General features: G+C 45.0%; 2 protein-coding genes across 7 annotated transcripts in view; one reads left to right on the plus strand and one right to left on the minus strand.

The window, feature by feature from the left end:
- The window catches only part of MRPL35 (mitochondrial ribosomal protein L35), a 471157-nt gene that overhangs the window by 39220 nt on the left and 415215 nt on the right, over positions 1-16722 (plus strand). The gene's annotated exons all lie outside the window — the stretch shown is intronic.
- Positions 1-16722, minus strand: part of REEP1 (receptor accessory protein 1) — a 101704-nt gene that overhangs the window by 24516 nt on the left and 60466 nt on the right. For all 6 annotated transcript variants that reach the window (XR_014138209.1, XM_081796744.1, XM_081796747.1 and 3 more), the window contains exons 3-5: positions 15872-15948; positions 9181-9301; positions 6111-6224 (exon numbers count right to left, since the gene is read on the minus strand). Coding sequence is in view for 5 of the 6 variants with exons in the window: in XM_081796744.1 (XP_081652870.1) it covers positions 6111-6224; positions 9181-9301; positions 15872-15948 (312 nt within the window). In the remaining variant the exon portion in view is untranslated. The remainder of the gene's footprint in view (positions 1-6110; positions 6225-9180; positions 9302-15871; positions 15949-16722) is intronic.

Below are 16722 nucleotides of genomic sequence, written 5' to 3' on the forward strand. Positions count from 1 at the left end.
GGGAGGGAAAGGAGAATGAGGTGGGGTCCTGGAGAAATCCCACCCAACGCTGTGAGGAGGGGGGCGGCTCCGGGAGGAGGAATGAAGCGAGCAGGAGAGACAAGTCAGGGAGGCGGAGATGACCAAGAAGTGCCACATCACCACAGCCAAGAAGCAGCTCTTCCTGCTCACAGGTGATCTCAAAAATGCTTTCTCAGACTTCCTCTCAGAGACCAGGTAAGCAGGCAGGCTTCTCTCTTCCCACTTAGACATCCGGCTACATATCACCTCCACAGGGAAACTTGGAACAGAGAGGAGGCGAGAGACATCTGCGTGAGTTCCCAGCCCTTCCTCCTCAGCAGACTGGCGGCTCTGCATCTTCTGTGTGTTGTCCTCTCCCTAACCATCTACCAGGTGCGGCGAGGTGAGGCAGCAGTCCTGGGAGAAACACAGGAGAAGAGGAATCCAGGAAGATGGACTGTTGAGTGACGAAGGCCAACATGGTAGACCCGCTCTGGCGGGAAGTCTTGAGTGGTTCTGCTTCGACAAGTTGCGGAAAGCTCAGCTGGGATGCAAGTCACTTTGTGTGGGAGACCCAGAGGGTAGGCGATACTTCCAAACTTTTTCAGCCATTGTCCATAACAGTTTAGATAAATCTTGGTGTTTAAAACCGGTTGCAGTGGTGAATTCTAAATATTAATTTTATGTCACATGGTCCTTGGCTAAAACAGAAGAAAGAAGGCTAACTTGATGTAACCCTAGCACAATGGCTCGGGAATGTTCCTCAGCTCCAAGAGTGTGACAGTGAAGTGAGACTCAGGGACCTGAAGGGGACAGCAGTCTTTTCTTGTTCCTTGGAAATACCTTCTGAGCGGGAGCCCAGATGGGGAAGTTTTATAAAAGGGAAATCAATACCTGCCCTCTGATTCATTGTAAACAGGTAGTTTACAACTAATTAGTATATAATAGGTAGCTAGGGAAAAAAACCCAAAGGCAAGAGGAAACAACTCCAGTCTGTCCAGAAGCCCCAAGTCACCAGTCTTATGAGCTTCTGGGAGTGAGCTTCTGGTTCCAAAAATAAAGTTTCATGAAGGTTTAAAAGCAGTATTTTTTTCAAGCAAGAGGTTTAGATAAAGCAGTGATGGATAAAAGAGAAGGATAATAGGGAGAGGACTTTTTAAAAAAAAAAAACTATGCTGAACTGTTTCGTAGAGTTTTATTTTTAAGGCAAAATTGAGTGGGAATTTAAAAAATGAGTGGGAAAACACTACAATTTGTCTTTCTGTGGCTCGTGCCCAGCTGTTCAGATGCTAGGGCTGTAACCAAGACCTGGCTATCCCCTGGGCTGCTGACTGTGCGGGCAAATTGGGGAAATGGAGTCATGGTGTGAAAGTGGGGCTGGACCAGGGGAGACGTTGGAGAAATGAGAGCAATACCATGGGTGATGTTATAAGCTGAGTTTCCATCTCCCTATTTTGCTGGTGAACCTCATATACAGAGGCCCCAGACTGCTGAGTGGGTAAGGGAGGGGTCCTGTCAAAGCCAGGGCACTGCAGGTAGAGGGGTGAAAACAAGGCAAAGAGAACCCAAGAGGTTTCAGAGACGGCTTGGGGCAGTGCTGCCCAAGAGAACTTTCTGTGACGTCAGAAACGTTCTGTGTCCATGCCAGCCACCTGCTACCATGGCTGCCGAGGACTAGGAATGCGACTAGTATGACTGAGGAACTGCATTTTAAATGCACTTGCTTCTAATTAATTCAAATGTAAAAAGCCGCTTGGGTAGAGCAGGACTAGAGAATCAAAAAAGTTTATTCTTCAGATCAGTCAGCAAGGTTTGATGAGTAGCTATGTGTGCAGAACACTGAACAAGTAGGCACCGTTTGGTTCTTTATTCTGGGTTGTTGTTTTTTTTTCTAAGCAAGAAACAAAGGAAAAGAATCTAGAGCCCTTCATCTCCAGAAGCTAACAATATAATAGGAAATACCAGATTCTAGGGAGAAAAGCCCACACACAATCTGGGGCAGAAGAATCCCGAATCCACAGAACGTCAGCAGGACCCGGGGCAGTGTTTTAACCAGCTGACTTTGCCAATGGTATGGGTACCAGTGGAACTGTTCTAGGGATAGGATCTCTAGGAGGAGCAAAACCACATTATTTTTCAAGTTATGAGACAAATAAAAAGCAAGGTTGGTTTACCAGGTCTAAGAAGCGGGCAGGTAGAAGAAACCTATTATGTGCTTCCAAGTTCAAGAACCACAGGGTGGCCTTGGACACTTCACCGTTTTCCAACTTCTGATCAATTGGTTTTCTTACCATGGTTTCTCTTGTGTGTGAGGTTGTGTTTTGCCAGTTCTAGAGTATTATTTTTAAGAAGAGAGAGAGATTTCCAGTTCTAGTCTTAAAAAAAAAAAGTGGGGCTCAATTTTCCCTCTGGCTGGAATTACCAGCTAGGAAACACCCCACACCTAGGCTCAGAGCCAACTCAGAGACAAGGGACGTTTAGACAGATGGTCCCACAGAAGGGTGTCCTCAGGGAGGAGACAGAGCAGTTTTCATAGAAAGAAAAGATGCATCCACACTTCCAGAGAGAGGGATGAGACCCTGGGGAAAACTAGGAGTGGGAGGGGGTTAGTGGGCCTGGGGAGGACTTTCCCATGTGTAATTGTGTTGTTTCTGTTTTTCCAGTTCTAAGATAAAATATGTTAACATTAATAACAGCTTACATTGGTACAATATAGTGTACAAAGTTTCTTCACTCTTCCTGATGATGCAAAAACCCTGCAAACATTCTTTTTTTTTTTTTTTTTTTTTAGGGACACGGCTCAGGGCTCAGCATTACAAGAAAAAAAAGGGGATTAACTCAAAGTGTGGCCACATTATGTTGTACACCTGAAACTAATGTAATCTTACATGTCGATTATACTTCAATTAGAAAAAAAGGAAAGAAACAAAAGTATAACCAAAAGATCTTTTAAGTTCCATACTTCCCCTCTGGGGAGCCTTCAAAAGATGGAAAAAAGAGCAGAAGATAGGGGAGGAGTGAGCCCTCATCCAGGCACCTGACCCCTAATCTGTCTGAAGTAAGAGTCTTCCAGTTACCTCACACTCTCTTGTGTGTCCATTTGGCCAAACACAGTAGATATTTAGCGAACGGATTTGTGAGTTGAGGGTGTTTTCCGGGAGGACAGAGGCAGGGCCCAAGAGTTGTTAAATGGAGCCACGAGTAGGGTGACCCTAAGTCCCGGTTTGCTTGGAACAGGCCTCATGTATACCTATTCCTGGTGTAATTATTCCAGCACCCATTTCCCTCTCAGATGTGACCTGGTTTGGACATTAACGTATATGGTCACCCTAGTCATAGGTGACTTGGCAGGCTGTCTTTTTTTTCCCCCCCACAAAATTGCTCTGACTATCCCCCGAGGGGAATCCCAAGGTTGTTCAGGGCTCAGCTGGGTGCAGGGCACTGTGCTAGGCTCTTTGGAGCCTTACAAAGAGGGAGAGGAATTTGTCTTCCCACCATAATATGTCCCAACTGGCATGAAGTTTTAAGGAAATGAAACACACATACCTCACTTTCTCATTTTCAACATTAACACGTCTAGGAAGCTAATTCTGCATCCCAGGGATGTTCAAATGAAGTGCTCTAACCCTAATCACCTGTGCGCTTCTGGTTCTGGAAGGGGCCTCAGGCAGTGACCTGTACAGAGCTGGCTGTTTAAAAATTATCTGGGGAACTTGTTAAAAATAGAGATTGGGCCTACTGCCTGAGATTCTGAATCAGCACATCGGAGAATCTATTAAAAAATGAAAACAAAGCTTCCCAGGTGGTTTGGACATGAAAGCCAGATTTGGACTCACTGGTGAGTCATCATCCTTTGACCCCTGCCTGGAGTGATCCATTGTTGCTGTGGAAACCATGGATTTACCCCTCAGCCAGATTGGATTTTACTTCTTCTTCTTAAGTACACATCTGTTTGAAAAATAGAGGGCATTATTTTTGGAAGAGAAGATGTGTTTTCTCTCTCAAGATATTTATATTTAGAGAGGAAAAGCAAAGCCCCCAAAAGGCAGAAAACTTTCCCATTTGAAAACAAATTCAACAGGAAACGGGAATCCCTCACTATGGTAGCACAACTAGAAAGAACTAATGAGCAGTTATTTCCTGAGGCAAGTTTCAGACTGTCTGGAGCTTCTTCAGCGTTTAGGTGTTGTAAGGTGCCTGGCGAGAGGCCTGGGCTCATGGGCTTCCCCGGGTGGTCTGAGGGGCTGGCAGGGGTTGGCCAAGATGGTATCAAGACTCTGGAGGCTCCAGCTTGAGGCAGACCTGGAAAAGGACAGCCCTACAGAATTACACAGAATATCGTATCAGAATAAAATAAACACACATGCTGCCGTATGGCCAGGAGACCCATCCTGAGCCACGCTGATAAATACATCACATTTACGCTCTGTGACTGAGCAGAGCAAAGAGCAATAACCCATCTTCCTTCAGGCTTCAGAAGCAGAAGAGATAGGGTAGAGAGAGAGGCCAAGAGAAGGTTTCTGTAGCTTTGTGTTGCAAAGTTGGCCTGATGAATTAAGAATTTAGCGAATCTGAGTTCTCTTATCTTTCAGCTTAAAAATAAAAGCACAAAATGGTTACATCTCAAACAGAAGGATCTCGGCATTCACTGCTCTTTGTAAATCCTGATACATCTCCTTGGGATACCAAAACGGAATGTCCCCTCCAAAGATACTCACTGGGATCCATCACCTTGCCAGCAGCTATTGGAGGGGGGACACCTCACTACAGTTCTGTGTTATAGAAGGAGCTGGTCCTTCTCTGAATAGGAATCATTCCCTTTGGGTTTCCTTCTCTCTCTCTCAGCCTTTGTCTGCAGAACTCCTTGACTTCAGGTGGATGGTACTTTTCAAACAAACGCTCAGCCCCAAGGGGTAAGTCTTTCTTCCAGAAATGCTCCTAATGTGCTTCTCTTGGTTCAGGGCACAGAAAACCAGGCTCGGTCCCCTGACCCAGCTGCCTGTTGACACGCTCCATCCAACCATCCACTCAGAGCCCATGGAGCACCAAGGTCGGTATCAAACGTCCTCTTCCAAGGCCTTTCACAACTCTGCCCCTCCTTGCCTAAAACCCTCAGTCACCACCTAGGACATACAGCTTCCCTTCGCTCATACAACTCACCTCCCAGCAAGTGTGTCTCCCCAAACATTAGTATAACTGTCTCTCCTCCACCCCCAGCTGAAGGTAGACCCCTCCTCCACATTTGGACTGGGGGTAAAGACTGTCACCAGGAAACACAAGGCAATCTGCTGGATTTCCTCTGGGGGAAGTGTCTACCAATGTAATTTTTCAGGGCTGAGCCCACAATGAGAAACTGATACAACGACAAGGAGAAGGTGACGTGAGAAGAAGCTAGGAAGGACCACAGAGGACATGAAGGGGGCCGGATGGAAAGAGAAGGAAGAGAGGTCTACATCCCAATGTCCCAAGCGACCAGTGTTTACCTCAAACGTCTTCCAGCTCTAGCTGCTGCTACTACACACATCCTCCTCCTCCATGTCTGAACACTCACCTCCTCTGGGACCCAGGGCTCCTCCCCCTGGGTCTGCTGGGCCATGTGTGCATAGAGCCACCCACTCACTCAGGTCGTCTTCCCACTTGGCTATATTTTGAGTTTAGGGGTCTCTCCCAGTGACCCTGGGAAACAGCAGAGAAGAGCTCACTCCCTCCCTTTTCGTTTCCTCTTTCCCCCAGGCTTAAGCTCCAAGTAATTCAGAGGTCTTAATCTGGGACCCATCATGAGTTTCAGGAGCTCGGGGAACCTCTTAATATTGCACACATCATTTGTGTGTGTGAGCGTGTGTGTGTGTGTGTGCGTGTGCACAATCTTCTGGGGGTAAGATTCACCAATTTTTCCATCAGATTTTCAAAGGGACCCCCAAAAGATGAGGAACCACTGATGGGTCCTATGCCTGTCCTATGCGAGTTGCGTGGGTGATGAGCAGGGTGGGAGGGCGGGTTGGAGGGGTGGAGATGCTCACGCGGCTGTGGTGCTCAGGCTACCCCCCTTCCCCCCACTGGCGCACGCGCGCGCGCACACACACACACACACACACACACACACACAGTACCTTGGAAGCAGCCATCACTGCAGCCGTGGCTGCCACGTTCAAGCCCCGCTTCCCGAAGTGCACAAGGGCATCGTAACTTCGGTCTTTTGCTTGGACCAGGCAATCATCGATTTCCTGTTGAAGGATAAACAGAGGCACACTGAGTTGGAAGGTTCAAATAAAGCTCTGTTCTTTCCTCCCTTCTGAGCACTGGGCTTGGCAGCTTGCCCAATCACGGATTCTCGCTGGGACTGAAAAGTCATAGGCACTGTGGGGTGTGTGTTTGCGGGGAGGGTAGACAGGAGGAGGGAGGGAAACGGAAGAGATACAGGGAAGTGAATGAGGGATTTCAAAAAAACAGCAACTTACTGATCCAGGAAGGTTTTCTTCGAGCAATACCCTAGGATTGTTCCTAAAGTCCTCTAACCTTCCAGGAAGGCGCCAGGGGTCCTGGATGTGGATGATCCTGCCATTCTACACACAGCCACTCTCTAAGACACTGAAGGAACTGAAGGTGGAGAGAATACCAGGAATCCAGCATCTAACCTCAGACCTGCCACTAACTGGCTGTCAGGCCTCAGCAAGTGTTTGGCCTTCAGAAAAATGAGGACAGTGACAATACCTAACTCGTGGAGCCCAGTGAGGATTACATGAGACCATTCCAGAAAAGCATCTAGCACAGTGGCTGGTTTCAATAAGTGAGAACCACTGTCATCTTCCTATCTCAAGGGGGTCAGGCCCTGGCAGCTCTGAAATTCTACTATTCTGTAGCTATTTCATACTATATCCAAATCCCTCCCACGTAGGTATCAAGGGGAGAGATGAGGACACAGAAAGAGATAGTGCTATTTTTGTTGATAAGTGAGATCATTTTACAGATAATGAAATAAAAGCAGAAATGAGAAGTCATTCAACAATATCCCCAGGGTCAGCGGGGAGGTTGGAAAGGGGATTGAAGTCTCTTTCCTTCAGGGACCAAAAGAGTGGTTTACTTCAAATTTGCATCAACTCTGGCTTATTCTTTTTGTTTGGGTTGGGTTGGGTTGTTTTGTTGTCACTGTTTTAAGAACAGCTGTTTTGTACATCACAGTAGCTCATTTCAGAGTTCAGTAATACAATGACACTTGGCCTTGATCTCATTTGAAGTTCAGTACATCAGTGCATTTCCTTTGCTTTGAGGTATCAAGTGAGACGGTCAACCCCTGTGCATTCCTTGTTTAAGACTTCCCCAGGAATTCACCACACTAAGTTTTCACTGTGACCCCTGACTGACTCTGGTAGGGATTCTTGGCAGCTCGAAAGAGTCAGTCACCTTCACTTCAACGGAAATGACATTGGTGGCTTCAGGGTAAGCCCAGCGTCTGGGGAAAGGGAAGTGCCAAGAGTAGGTATTTGACAACCAGGTCAAGAGAGAGATCCCATTCCTCAAAATCCACCCTTCTGAGATAGGCAGTGCTGTATCCTAGTTCCTAAAAAGGTTCTCAGAAATGTCTATAGTAGTCTGCTCATCCAATTAATATGTTCCCCTAAAACCTCCCCCAAGAAGTCCAAAGTACTCAACTTTCAGAAACAATAGAAATTTACATATAAAGCCATCTACAAGTGCTCCTATTTTATGTTAAAAATCATATCCCAATCAGTTTAGAAGATCATGTAATATAATTAATGAATTATACAATATTGGACCCAATAATCATGCTCTTGGCAATTTATTCTAAGACAGTAAGTCAAAAGAAGAAATTAATCTCTATGTACTGTGGTGTTCATGAATCTTTATGAAGATCAAGTACAAATGGGTTATGTGCAAACATGTTTAAGATCTCAGAATTTAAATATTGTATCTATATTAAGTGTTTCTGACATGTTTTGGTATTTGGGGGGGCTTTTTTGGTACACTTAGAATTTTTTTTTTTTTTTTAAAGATTTTATTTATTTGACAGAGAGAGAGATAGCAAGAGCAGGAACACAAGCAGGGGGAGTGGGAGAGGGAGAAGCAGGCTTCCCGCCGAGCAGGGAGCCTGATGTGGGACTCGATCCCAGGATCCTGGGATCATGACCTGAGCCGAAGGCAGACGCTTAACAACTGAGCCACCCAGGCGCCCCGGTACACTTAGAATTTTATTTTAAGAAAGACTTATAGACTGTTATGCATAAAAAAGTTATCAAAGCAAACTAGTAAGACGAGGTAATGCATTTATTATTGTATGAAAACTTAAAAAAAAAAAAAACAATCCAGTGAAAGCAAATCCAGCAAATTAAGTTCAGCAGAGATGTTAAGCAAAAAATCATTTTACAGACAGTGCCATTATCTTATAAGTAGCTCGAATTAAATTTCTTTTGAAGAGATGTAAGTTGTAATTCTTACTTGAGTTCTTAATTATTGCTGACTCTTTCCTGTAATTTTTTCCCTATCTTGTTTTTCCCATCTCTGGCATTAGACAAGTCTATATTTTCCTTGCAAAGATGTTTGTGAAGTAGTTCGAAGCAAAATAAATATAAAAGGTAAATAGCCATGAAACAAATTTTATGACTGCTATCATTAGTACTTACCAACTGATAATTACCAAAATAGCAGGGATTCCATTGGTAGGCATATATTTATCACTGAACAATAAAGCAAACACTGTACAAGAAATTTCTTATCTTCCAGTGTCTGTTGGTAGCTATCTGGGCACTAGTTCAAGTCATTTAATCTCTTTATGCTTCCGTTTTCCTATGGTATGTTTTAAAAGTATTTTTTACTAGTCTACGTAAAAATCACATCTATAAAAGGACAGGAGCTGAGCATGTTGAAAGGAAGGAAATTCAGTTTGGGGAGTTGAATTATGAGTGAATCTTTTGTTGTCTTTTGTTTCAATTTATGGAAGTGGTTTTCAACAAGCAATGATACATAACATCTTTTTGAGGATTTCACCATGATTTCTAAACATGTCAGAAAAATACATTAAAAAAAAGATTAGAAGGAACAAATTGTTAGAGGCAAATAGACACTCTAGGGTCTCCTACAATAAAACACTCTGTCCATTTTACTGATCGCTTTTTAAATTTTTTACTTGCTGGAAGGAGTGAAAGGCTGAGCAGCATAAATTACCTTTTCTTTTGAAGACAGCGTGGGATGTACAAACTTCCTGTATAGGAGGCTGGAGCCTTTTGTGTAGGGAGATAGCAGCCAGGCTACAAATGCTATTTTTAGTTCATAATAGAATGGAAACCTGGAGAGAGATGAGAAAATACACGTTCGGTTAGGTTCTCAGCAACACGGCCCTGAGACCCTGCAGCGCAGACACCCCTCCTGCCCGCACCTAGCTGCAGGCCCCCGGTGAAGTGTAAACACAGAGCAAAAGCCCAAGGCCTCCTTTTTTTTTTTTTTTTCCCTTTTTCTAAGATTTTGTTTTTTATTATTATTTTTTATTTTTTTTAAGATTTTTATTTATTTATTTATTTGAGAGAGAGCACAAGAGGGGGTAGGGTCAGAGGGAGAAGCAGGCTCCCCGCTGAGCAGGGAGCCCGATGCGGGACTCGATCCCAGGACTCCAGGATCATGACCTGAGCCGGAGGCAGACGCTTAACCAACTGAGCCACCCAGCTGCCCTAAGATTTTATTTTTTAAAGCAATCTTTACACCCAACATGCGGCTCAAACTCACAACCCCGAGATCAAGAGTCACAGGCTCTACTGACTGAGCCAGCCAGCAACCGTGCCCCCTCGCCCTCGCCCCCGCAACCAAGGCTTCTTTTGAAAGCAGGTTCTTGTCTTCTCTTTTTGTCAGAGCAAGCCAGGGATCCAGCTTCTCTCCAGCAATCACCCTATGGCCATGCCTGGCACCCCTGGGGCTTCCTGCAGGGTTCCACTTGTTGAGGTTGGAGCCGGGGCTCCAGCCACAGCCTGCAGGTTCAGAAGGCCATGGCCTTCTGTGCCCTACACCTAGTCACTCACTCTTCACCAGTGGCCAAGAAGGCACAAACCCCTGGAGGATTTAGAATAGGGAGGAACTGACAGAGAATCTCCAGACTGAGAATAAAAAGCCTCCCCTTCTTGGCTGTCTTTTCGGTCCCAAAAGAGGCAGGGACAGGAGCCCAACTCTTGCCAGCAAAGAGGATGCTACTCACCCTAATCAATTCTATGGCAGGTGAACAGAACTTGATCTTTTTGGTGCCAAGAGAAGAGTTCAGGGTGCAGGTAACCTACAATTCTGGAGTCAGAAGTCCTATGTACTATTCATTTATTCATCATGTAAACACTTACCAGCACCAACACGTGTCAGCTTGTGCTGAGCCCTGAGGACACAATGGTGAATAAAGAAGACCTGATCCCTGCTCTCTTGGAGCTTTCAGTATAGTGGGAAACAGGTAAGAGTGTCTTGCATCCTTAGAACTGATGGTCCAAGCAGGAAAACAGAGATTGATCAAATAATCACAAATGACATAGAACAGCAACCTGAGACAAGTGTCATAATGGGCCTCTGCCAGCCCACGTGGTGCCTTTGTATGTGTAAGAAAAAGCCAGCCCCTTCACCTGGACGCAGTCCTGCGAGCGTGGGACTAGTGAACGGGGCTTCATTTGAATTTCAGCCCCACCTCCCACCTTGGCCAGATATCTTGTGCTATGTACAACCTGTGCAATGGTATTTGGCTGTCCTGCTGTGTACTAATGCCATGTTTTTTATTTTCTTTATTCTGATGCTTTGGCATCATGGGACTTTCCTGACTCTGGAGAGACTGCCCCTCCCTGGGTTAGCCAATTCCTAAAGATAGGAAACAACGAGCCCACAAGCAAGCCTTTCATATGCAAACCAACCAATCCAGAGCCCATACCCCAAACACCTCCTTTATGAGCTCTCACACTCTGGGCCACTCTCCAGTTGCTCTAATCACCCCAGGGCCAGGTACCGGCCACCAAGCAACAGCCCCAACACCCCAGAGCCCACTGAAATTATTCAGACTAGCTGATCCCAAACATATTTATCCTGCCTTGCCCGTTCCTTCCGTGGAAACCACCATAAAGGTTCTTGCCCACACTTCCTACCTCTGCCTCTTGACTGACCTGCTGTGCCTCCTGTTTCTAGGGATCTGTGAGTTTAACAAACTTCTTCCCTCAAGACAGCCATTTCTGAGTCTATGTGTCTTACCATACCTGATTAAAACAAATCGCGGGTACCCTTAAAACATGATGCTCTGAGGGAAAAGCACACCTGTGCTAGTCTGAAGACTCAGAAAAGTAAATTCCTCCCACTCACCCTCTCTCCCCCCATAACGCAGCTGAAAATAAAGAGCGATTTCTGGCAAGTCAGTTCAGAGCCTTCAACTCTCACACAGACCCCCAAATCAGCAGCTCCACCCACTCTGCTTTCCTCATCGAGGTCCCGGGTCCGCTGCCTTCTGCCTCTGGCAGGCTCTTCCCGAATATTCCCTCAGCAACTTCAGGACACTGTCATGTCAAGACTGTTTAATTTTCACAGCCACCCCAGAGAAGAGGCTGAAGGAACAGAGGCATGATTCTCCTACACTGGAACCCTCCAGTGATCAATAATGAAGGAAATTTTGTCTTGAAAACTATTTACCAACCCCAGGGGGAAAGCAAATGAATCTAGCAAGCTCAGGCATCAATACAAGATACACACATAATCCCAAGGGATCTATCACACAGCACCACTTTTATTGCTTATGTAAAAGATGTTTTTTTTGTTTTTTTTCTTAAGATTTTATTTATTTGAGAGAGAGAGAATGAGAGACAGAGAACATGAGAGGGAGGAGGGTCAGAGGGAGAAGCAGACTCCCTGCTGAGCAGGGAGCCCGATGTGGGACTCGATCCGGACTCCAGGATCATGACCTGAGCCGAAGGCAGTCGCTCAACCAACTGAGCCACCCAGGCACCCAAAAGATGTTTTTTTAATAGGTAATACATGCATAACATTTTAAAAATTCAGATATCCAAAAGAGTATACAACAAAGAGTCTTCTTCCCATCCCAGACCTTTAGTCCCTTTTCCAAAAGCAAAAACATCAGTAGTAGACTTCAGACACCTAAGATATACAATCAAGTGGGTATATAGGATTCCTTTAGCAACCCCCAAACACACACAGTAATATTCTATAATCCCTTTCCCCACACCACACTTCCCCCACCACACACACACACACACACACACATACACACACACACACCAGTATACTTGGGGGGATGATCTCAAACTGTCCCTGGAATCATCACCCCAGGACCAGGCCCTTGTCAGGTATCGTAAGGGTCTCCCAGTTGAGCCACTCAGACCCTGTACTTCCCAGAGGCCTTAGGCTCGCTTGGTTCTACCAATGCTATCACTACCAATCAAGTCACCTTCCACCTGACCTACCGCTGCCCCAGCCTTCACCCAAGAAGTGGAGAAGAACCCTGCTCATTCCTTGATGATAAGCCCTTGAACTGTCCTGACCTCTAGGATGTATTAGCCTCCCCCAGGTAGAGGTGCACAGCCCCAGGGTGCATGGGGGAGGTGCAGGCTCCCACCCTTCTGATGTTATGCCTTCACACTCCCTAGGGGTAACTGTTTCCTAAGAGGTTTGGACACGTGATGAAATTGTCAAAACACATGCAATTAATGTGTGCAGAAAATTTCTGGAAGAAAACACAAGTAATTTTTAACAGTCATATCCCTGGGGAGAGGAGAGAGAATGAAGGCCTGGGGGAGGAGGGCCTTACTTTTTAGTGTATTGTTTCAATTTCATTTTGCCACATGATATAGTGTTTTGTAAATATTAAAAAACTAAGTGAAATTGCCTATGGATATTGTGGACAAGACACCATCCTGTCTCCTGTGACCATATATGAATGCTGTTTATATTCAATAGAAAGTTTTAAAAAAGTTAACTATGAAGTGAAAACTGCCCTAGGGGAGTGGAGGAAAGAGGGCAGTGGGGATGAGTGAGGAGTGAGGAGGGAGGGAATATAAAGGGGAGGGGCAATCTCCAATCCTGGAAGTGAACCAAAGTTAAAGATGCTTCCCAGGAAGCCAGAAGGTGCTTCCAGGAATAACAGAAGCTTCAGTCTCTCTCTCAATCTCTCAATTTCTCTCTCTCTCTCATTATAAACAGAGTGCAGAGCTGCCAAGCTGGTGTCCGTGTCCCTGGAAGGAGGGGAATAGGGTTCTGTCTGTCTGATCAGCCTGTTCTGTGCCATTCCCAGAGCAAGAGGGAGGAAGGAGTGGGAAGACTCTGCCCGAAGACAACTTTGACCTGTAATACCTGCAGGCTTGCGGGGAAAGAGAAAGGAGGCTGAGGGCATGACCAGACTGTGGGCTAAACCAGGCAGGGAAGGTTCCCAACCTCTTCCTTCCAGAAGATGGACAAGACCCTCACTTCCCATACATAAACCCGCTGGACAGCTCCCACTAAGATGGGCCAGATGAGGCCTCCACGTGGATCAGGAAGAGGGGGATTGCACCCAAACACCAGGTATCAGAGGCCCTCCGGTGGTGGGCAGAATTTTGGTCCCATGACCTTCTCATCCTGATGTTACTCCCACAAATATGTTCCCTTCACATGGCAAAGGGGATTCTGAAGATGTAATTGAGATTATTAATCAGCTGACTTTAAAATAGGGAAATTATATTGGATTATTGGGAGTAGGCCTAATCTAATAACATGATCCTTTAAAAGCAGAAGCAGAGCTCTTTCTCTGGCTGGTAGCAGAAGGCAGAGATCTGAAGCATGAGAAGGATCTGACATGCCATTGTTGGCTTGAAGCTGAAGCAGGGGGCGCATGTCAAGGAAATGGGGACCTCAGTCTTACAGCCACAAGGAACTGAATTCTGCCTATTATCCAAATAAGCCTGAAGTGGCATCTCCCCCAGAGTCTCCAGATAAGAACCCAGGCTGGCCAACACCCTGATTTTGGCCTCGTGGGTCCCTGAGCAGAGGACTCAGTTGATTCTACCAGGACTTCTGACTCACGGAAACTAAAATAATACATTTCTGTTGTTTTAAAGCTCCTAAATTTGTGACAATTTGTTACGGCAGCAATGGAAAGCTCATACACTTCCCCAAAATCAAAATCAAATCAACTCCAGAAATAGCTGATAAGCATTTATTAAGTATGAAACTCGAAAGTTCCAGGGCCATGAGTAAAAACATACTCCAGCTACCAGGGAGGGCGCATCCATTATTAGACCAGATTTCCACTTAGCCAAAAGCAGTGAGACAGAAATGCCGATATCCCTGGGAAAGAGCTCGTAAGACTAACACTATTCCCCCATGATATTCACGAGGAGGGATGGGGGTACAGCAAGAGGCCACCCAGCACCACACACAGGACACTGTTCAGAGGGAAGACTGGAGGACATGAGGACCAGCCATGATGTTTAACTGACGACATAGTCCTCACTGGGCCTGGCCTGTTTTCCTCATCAACGTGGGGAGCAGGAACCTCCCCAACGCAGCTCTGCACAATATGGGGTCTGACTCCTAGTACCAGCCCCTGCGGCCTGGGGAAGACAAAGGATGGCTCAACAGAGTTCCTTCTCTACTCCTGGAGACTCCTGGAGACTCAGCCCCATCCTGAGTCTGTTGTTTGTCTGGGTGCATGGCACCAACATATTAAATTAGGTAATCCACATTTCTTCCCTAGAGCTTGAGGCCACAATAGCTGAGACATCTATTTCCCAGTGGAGATGAAAGCCAGCCTCCTTTGGGGGGAAAACTACATATTAAGGGCATTAAAACCATTGATCCAAAACCGGATTCACAGAAGTGGTATTCAGGTCTCATCCCTGGCCTATGACATTCTGGAGGTTAAGTTCATACTGATCCTCTTTGGGTAAGGGCTTTCTCCAAAATGGAAATATTTTTATTATTCTCTCTGATGATAACTGATCACGGTAAAACATTCATACAACACAGCAAATACAAAACCAACCCCATGATTCCAACTTGCAGAAATAACTCTGGTTAACGGATGGGTATCTCCAAACTACTTTTAGTATACATTCACATGTGTACAGGGAAACTCAGGCCCTTTGAATAGAAACAAGATGCTATATATTATTCACAGCCTCTTTCACCTTAAAAGATGCAATATATCAATACATGGACCTAGCTTATAATTTTTTACTTGCTCCATTGCTATAATAGTGGCATTGTTTATAAGGAAAAAATTTTTCCATCAAAAGGGGATTGATTAAATAAATTATGGTCCATCTATACCATGAAATTCCATGTGGCCATGTAAAAAAAATAGGTAGATCTACTTATGCTTACATGAAAGTATTTTAAAAATAAATCTAATAAACAAAATGAGAACTGTTATGTATACTATAATGCCATCATTTAAAAAAAGAAAAAATATGTGTATATGTATGTATGTATATATACACATAAATATGTTAAAAGTATATACAATTGTGAATAGGAGTTACGGTGAGAGTGAATGGTGTTTGAGAGAAACCCACTTTTATTAGTTAAAGGGCAACTTGTGTGTACTGTTTCTTTCCTTTTTTTTTTTTTTATATATGAATACTTCCTTGCCAACTACATTAATTGAGGAACTGTATTTATTTTGTCCATCATTATATCATTATATTATAAGAACAATACCTGCTCTTATAAGGTCATTGAACAAATATTTACTTGAAGAGCAACTTTATAAATTAATTTATTAAAACTATCCCAGTTAACATCCCTGCACTTGCTTCTCTGTTCTGAAGTAAGGTTGAAAGTGCTTCTAGACCTTTCCCACCTCTCCACTGATACTAGGCAACATCTTCCCTTGAAAAGTCCCAAGTCCTGGAGTACTTACCAACAAAGGAAGATGTCGGTGAATGTCTCTGCTGTGGTGAAAAGTGCAAATATAATCCAGTACATCATCCATTTGACCTGTTGAAAGAGAAAGCAACACACTAGTAGAAAAGGTCAAGGATAAATGGCTGGCTGCCCAACATCAAGTACAAGAAGCTCAGATAGTGGATGCCGAGGCATGTCCAGGCAGTGTATACTGCATTTCCCCTTCTCCCTGTCCTTCCACAGCTTGTTTCCAGTTCCACTCCAGACGTTGGGGCTGGAGGCAAACAGGCTGTTTCCACAAATAACCCAGGCTCAAGGTCAAAGTAGATCCTGGGTGACTATCTGTAGCCTTCACGTGAGCCAGGGAGACCAGCAGACCAGGAGAGACTCAGGATTTAGTTAGGTCATTTTACCAAGACTAACACCAGGTTAGTAAACTCTCTAGGCCTTAACAGAGATATACTTTGGAATGAACTTTAATCAGACCAGACTTTCTGGAATGGAATGGTGGTCACTTAGGAATGCTTTCCTGTGAAAAAGTCTCACATCCCCTCACAGAAACTAGATCTTTTTTTTTTTTTAATCTCTCCCATGTGACCAACCTTTTCCATTTCAACCGCCTCTCTCCCCCAGTAGAGGCCTTGGACCCCTGTCTCTCGAACTACTGTAAGTCTTCTTTTTTTTTTTTTTTAAAGATTTTTAAAATTTTATTTCAGAGAGAGAGAATGAGAGAGAGAGAGCACGAGACAGGGGGAGTGGGAGAGGGAGAAGCAGACTCCCCGCTGAGCAGGGAGCCCCATGTGGGGCTCGATCCCAGGACCCTGGGATCATGACCTGAGCTGAAGGCGGACGCTTAATGACGCCACC

The sequence above is a fragment of the Leptonychotes weddellii genome, chromosome 10 (genome assembly GCF_054177405.1).
Source record: "Leptonychotes weddellii isolate Sample4059 chromosome 10, ASM5417740v2, whole genome shotgun sequence".
Lineage (NCBI taxonomy): Eukaryota > Metazoa > Chordata > Mammalia > Carnivora > Phocidae > Leptonychotes > Leptonychotes weddellii.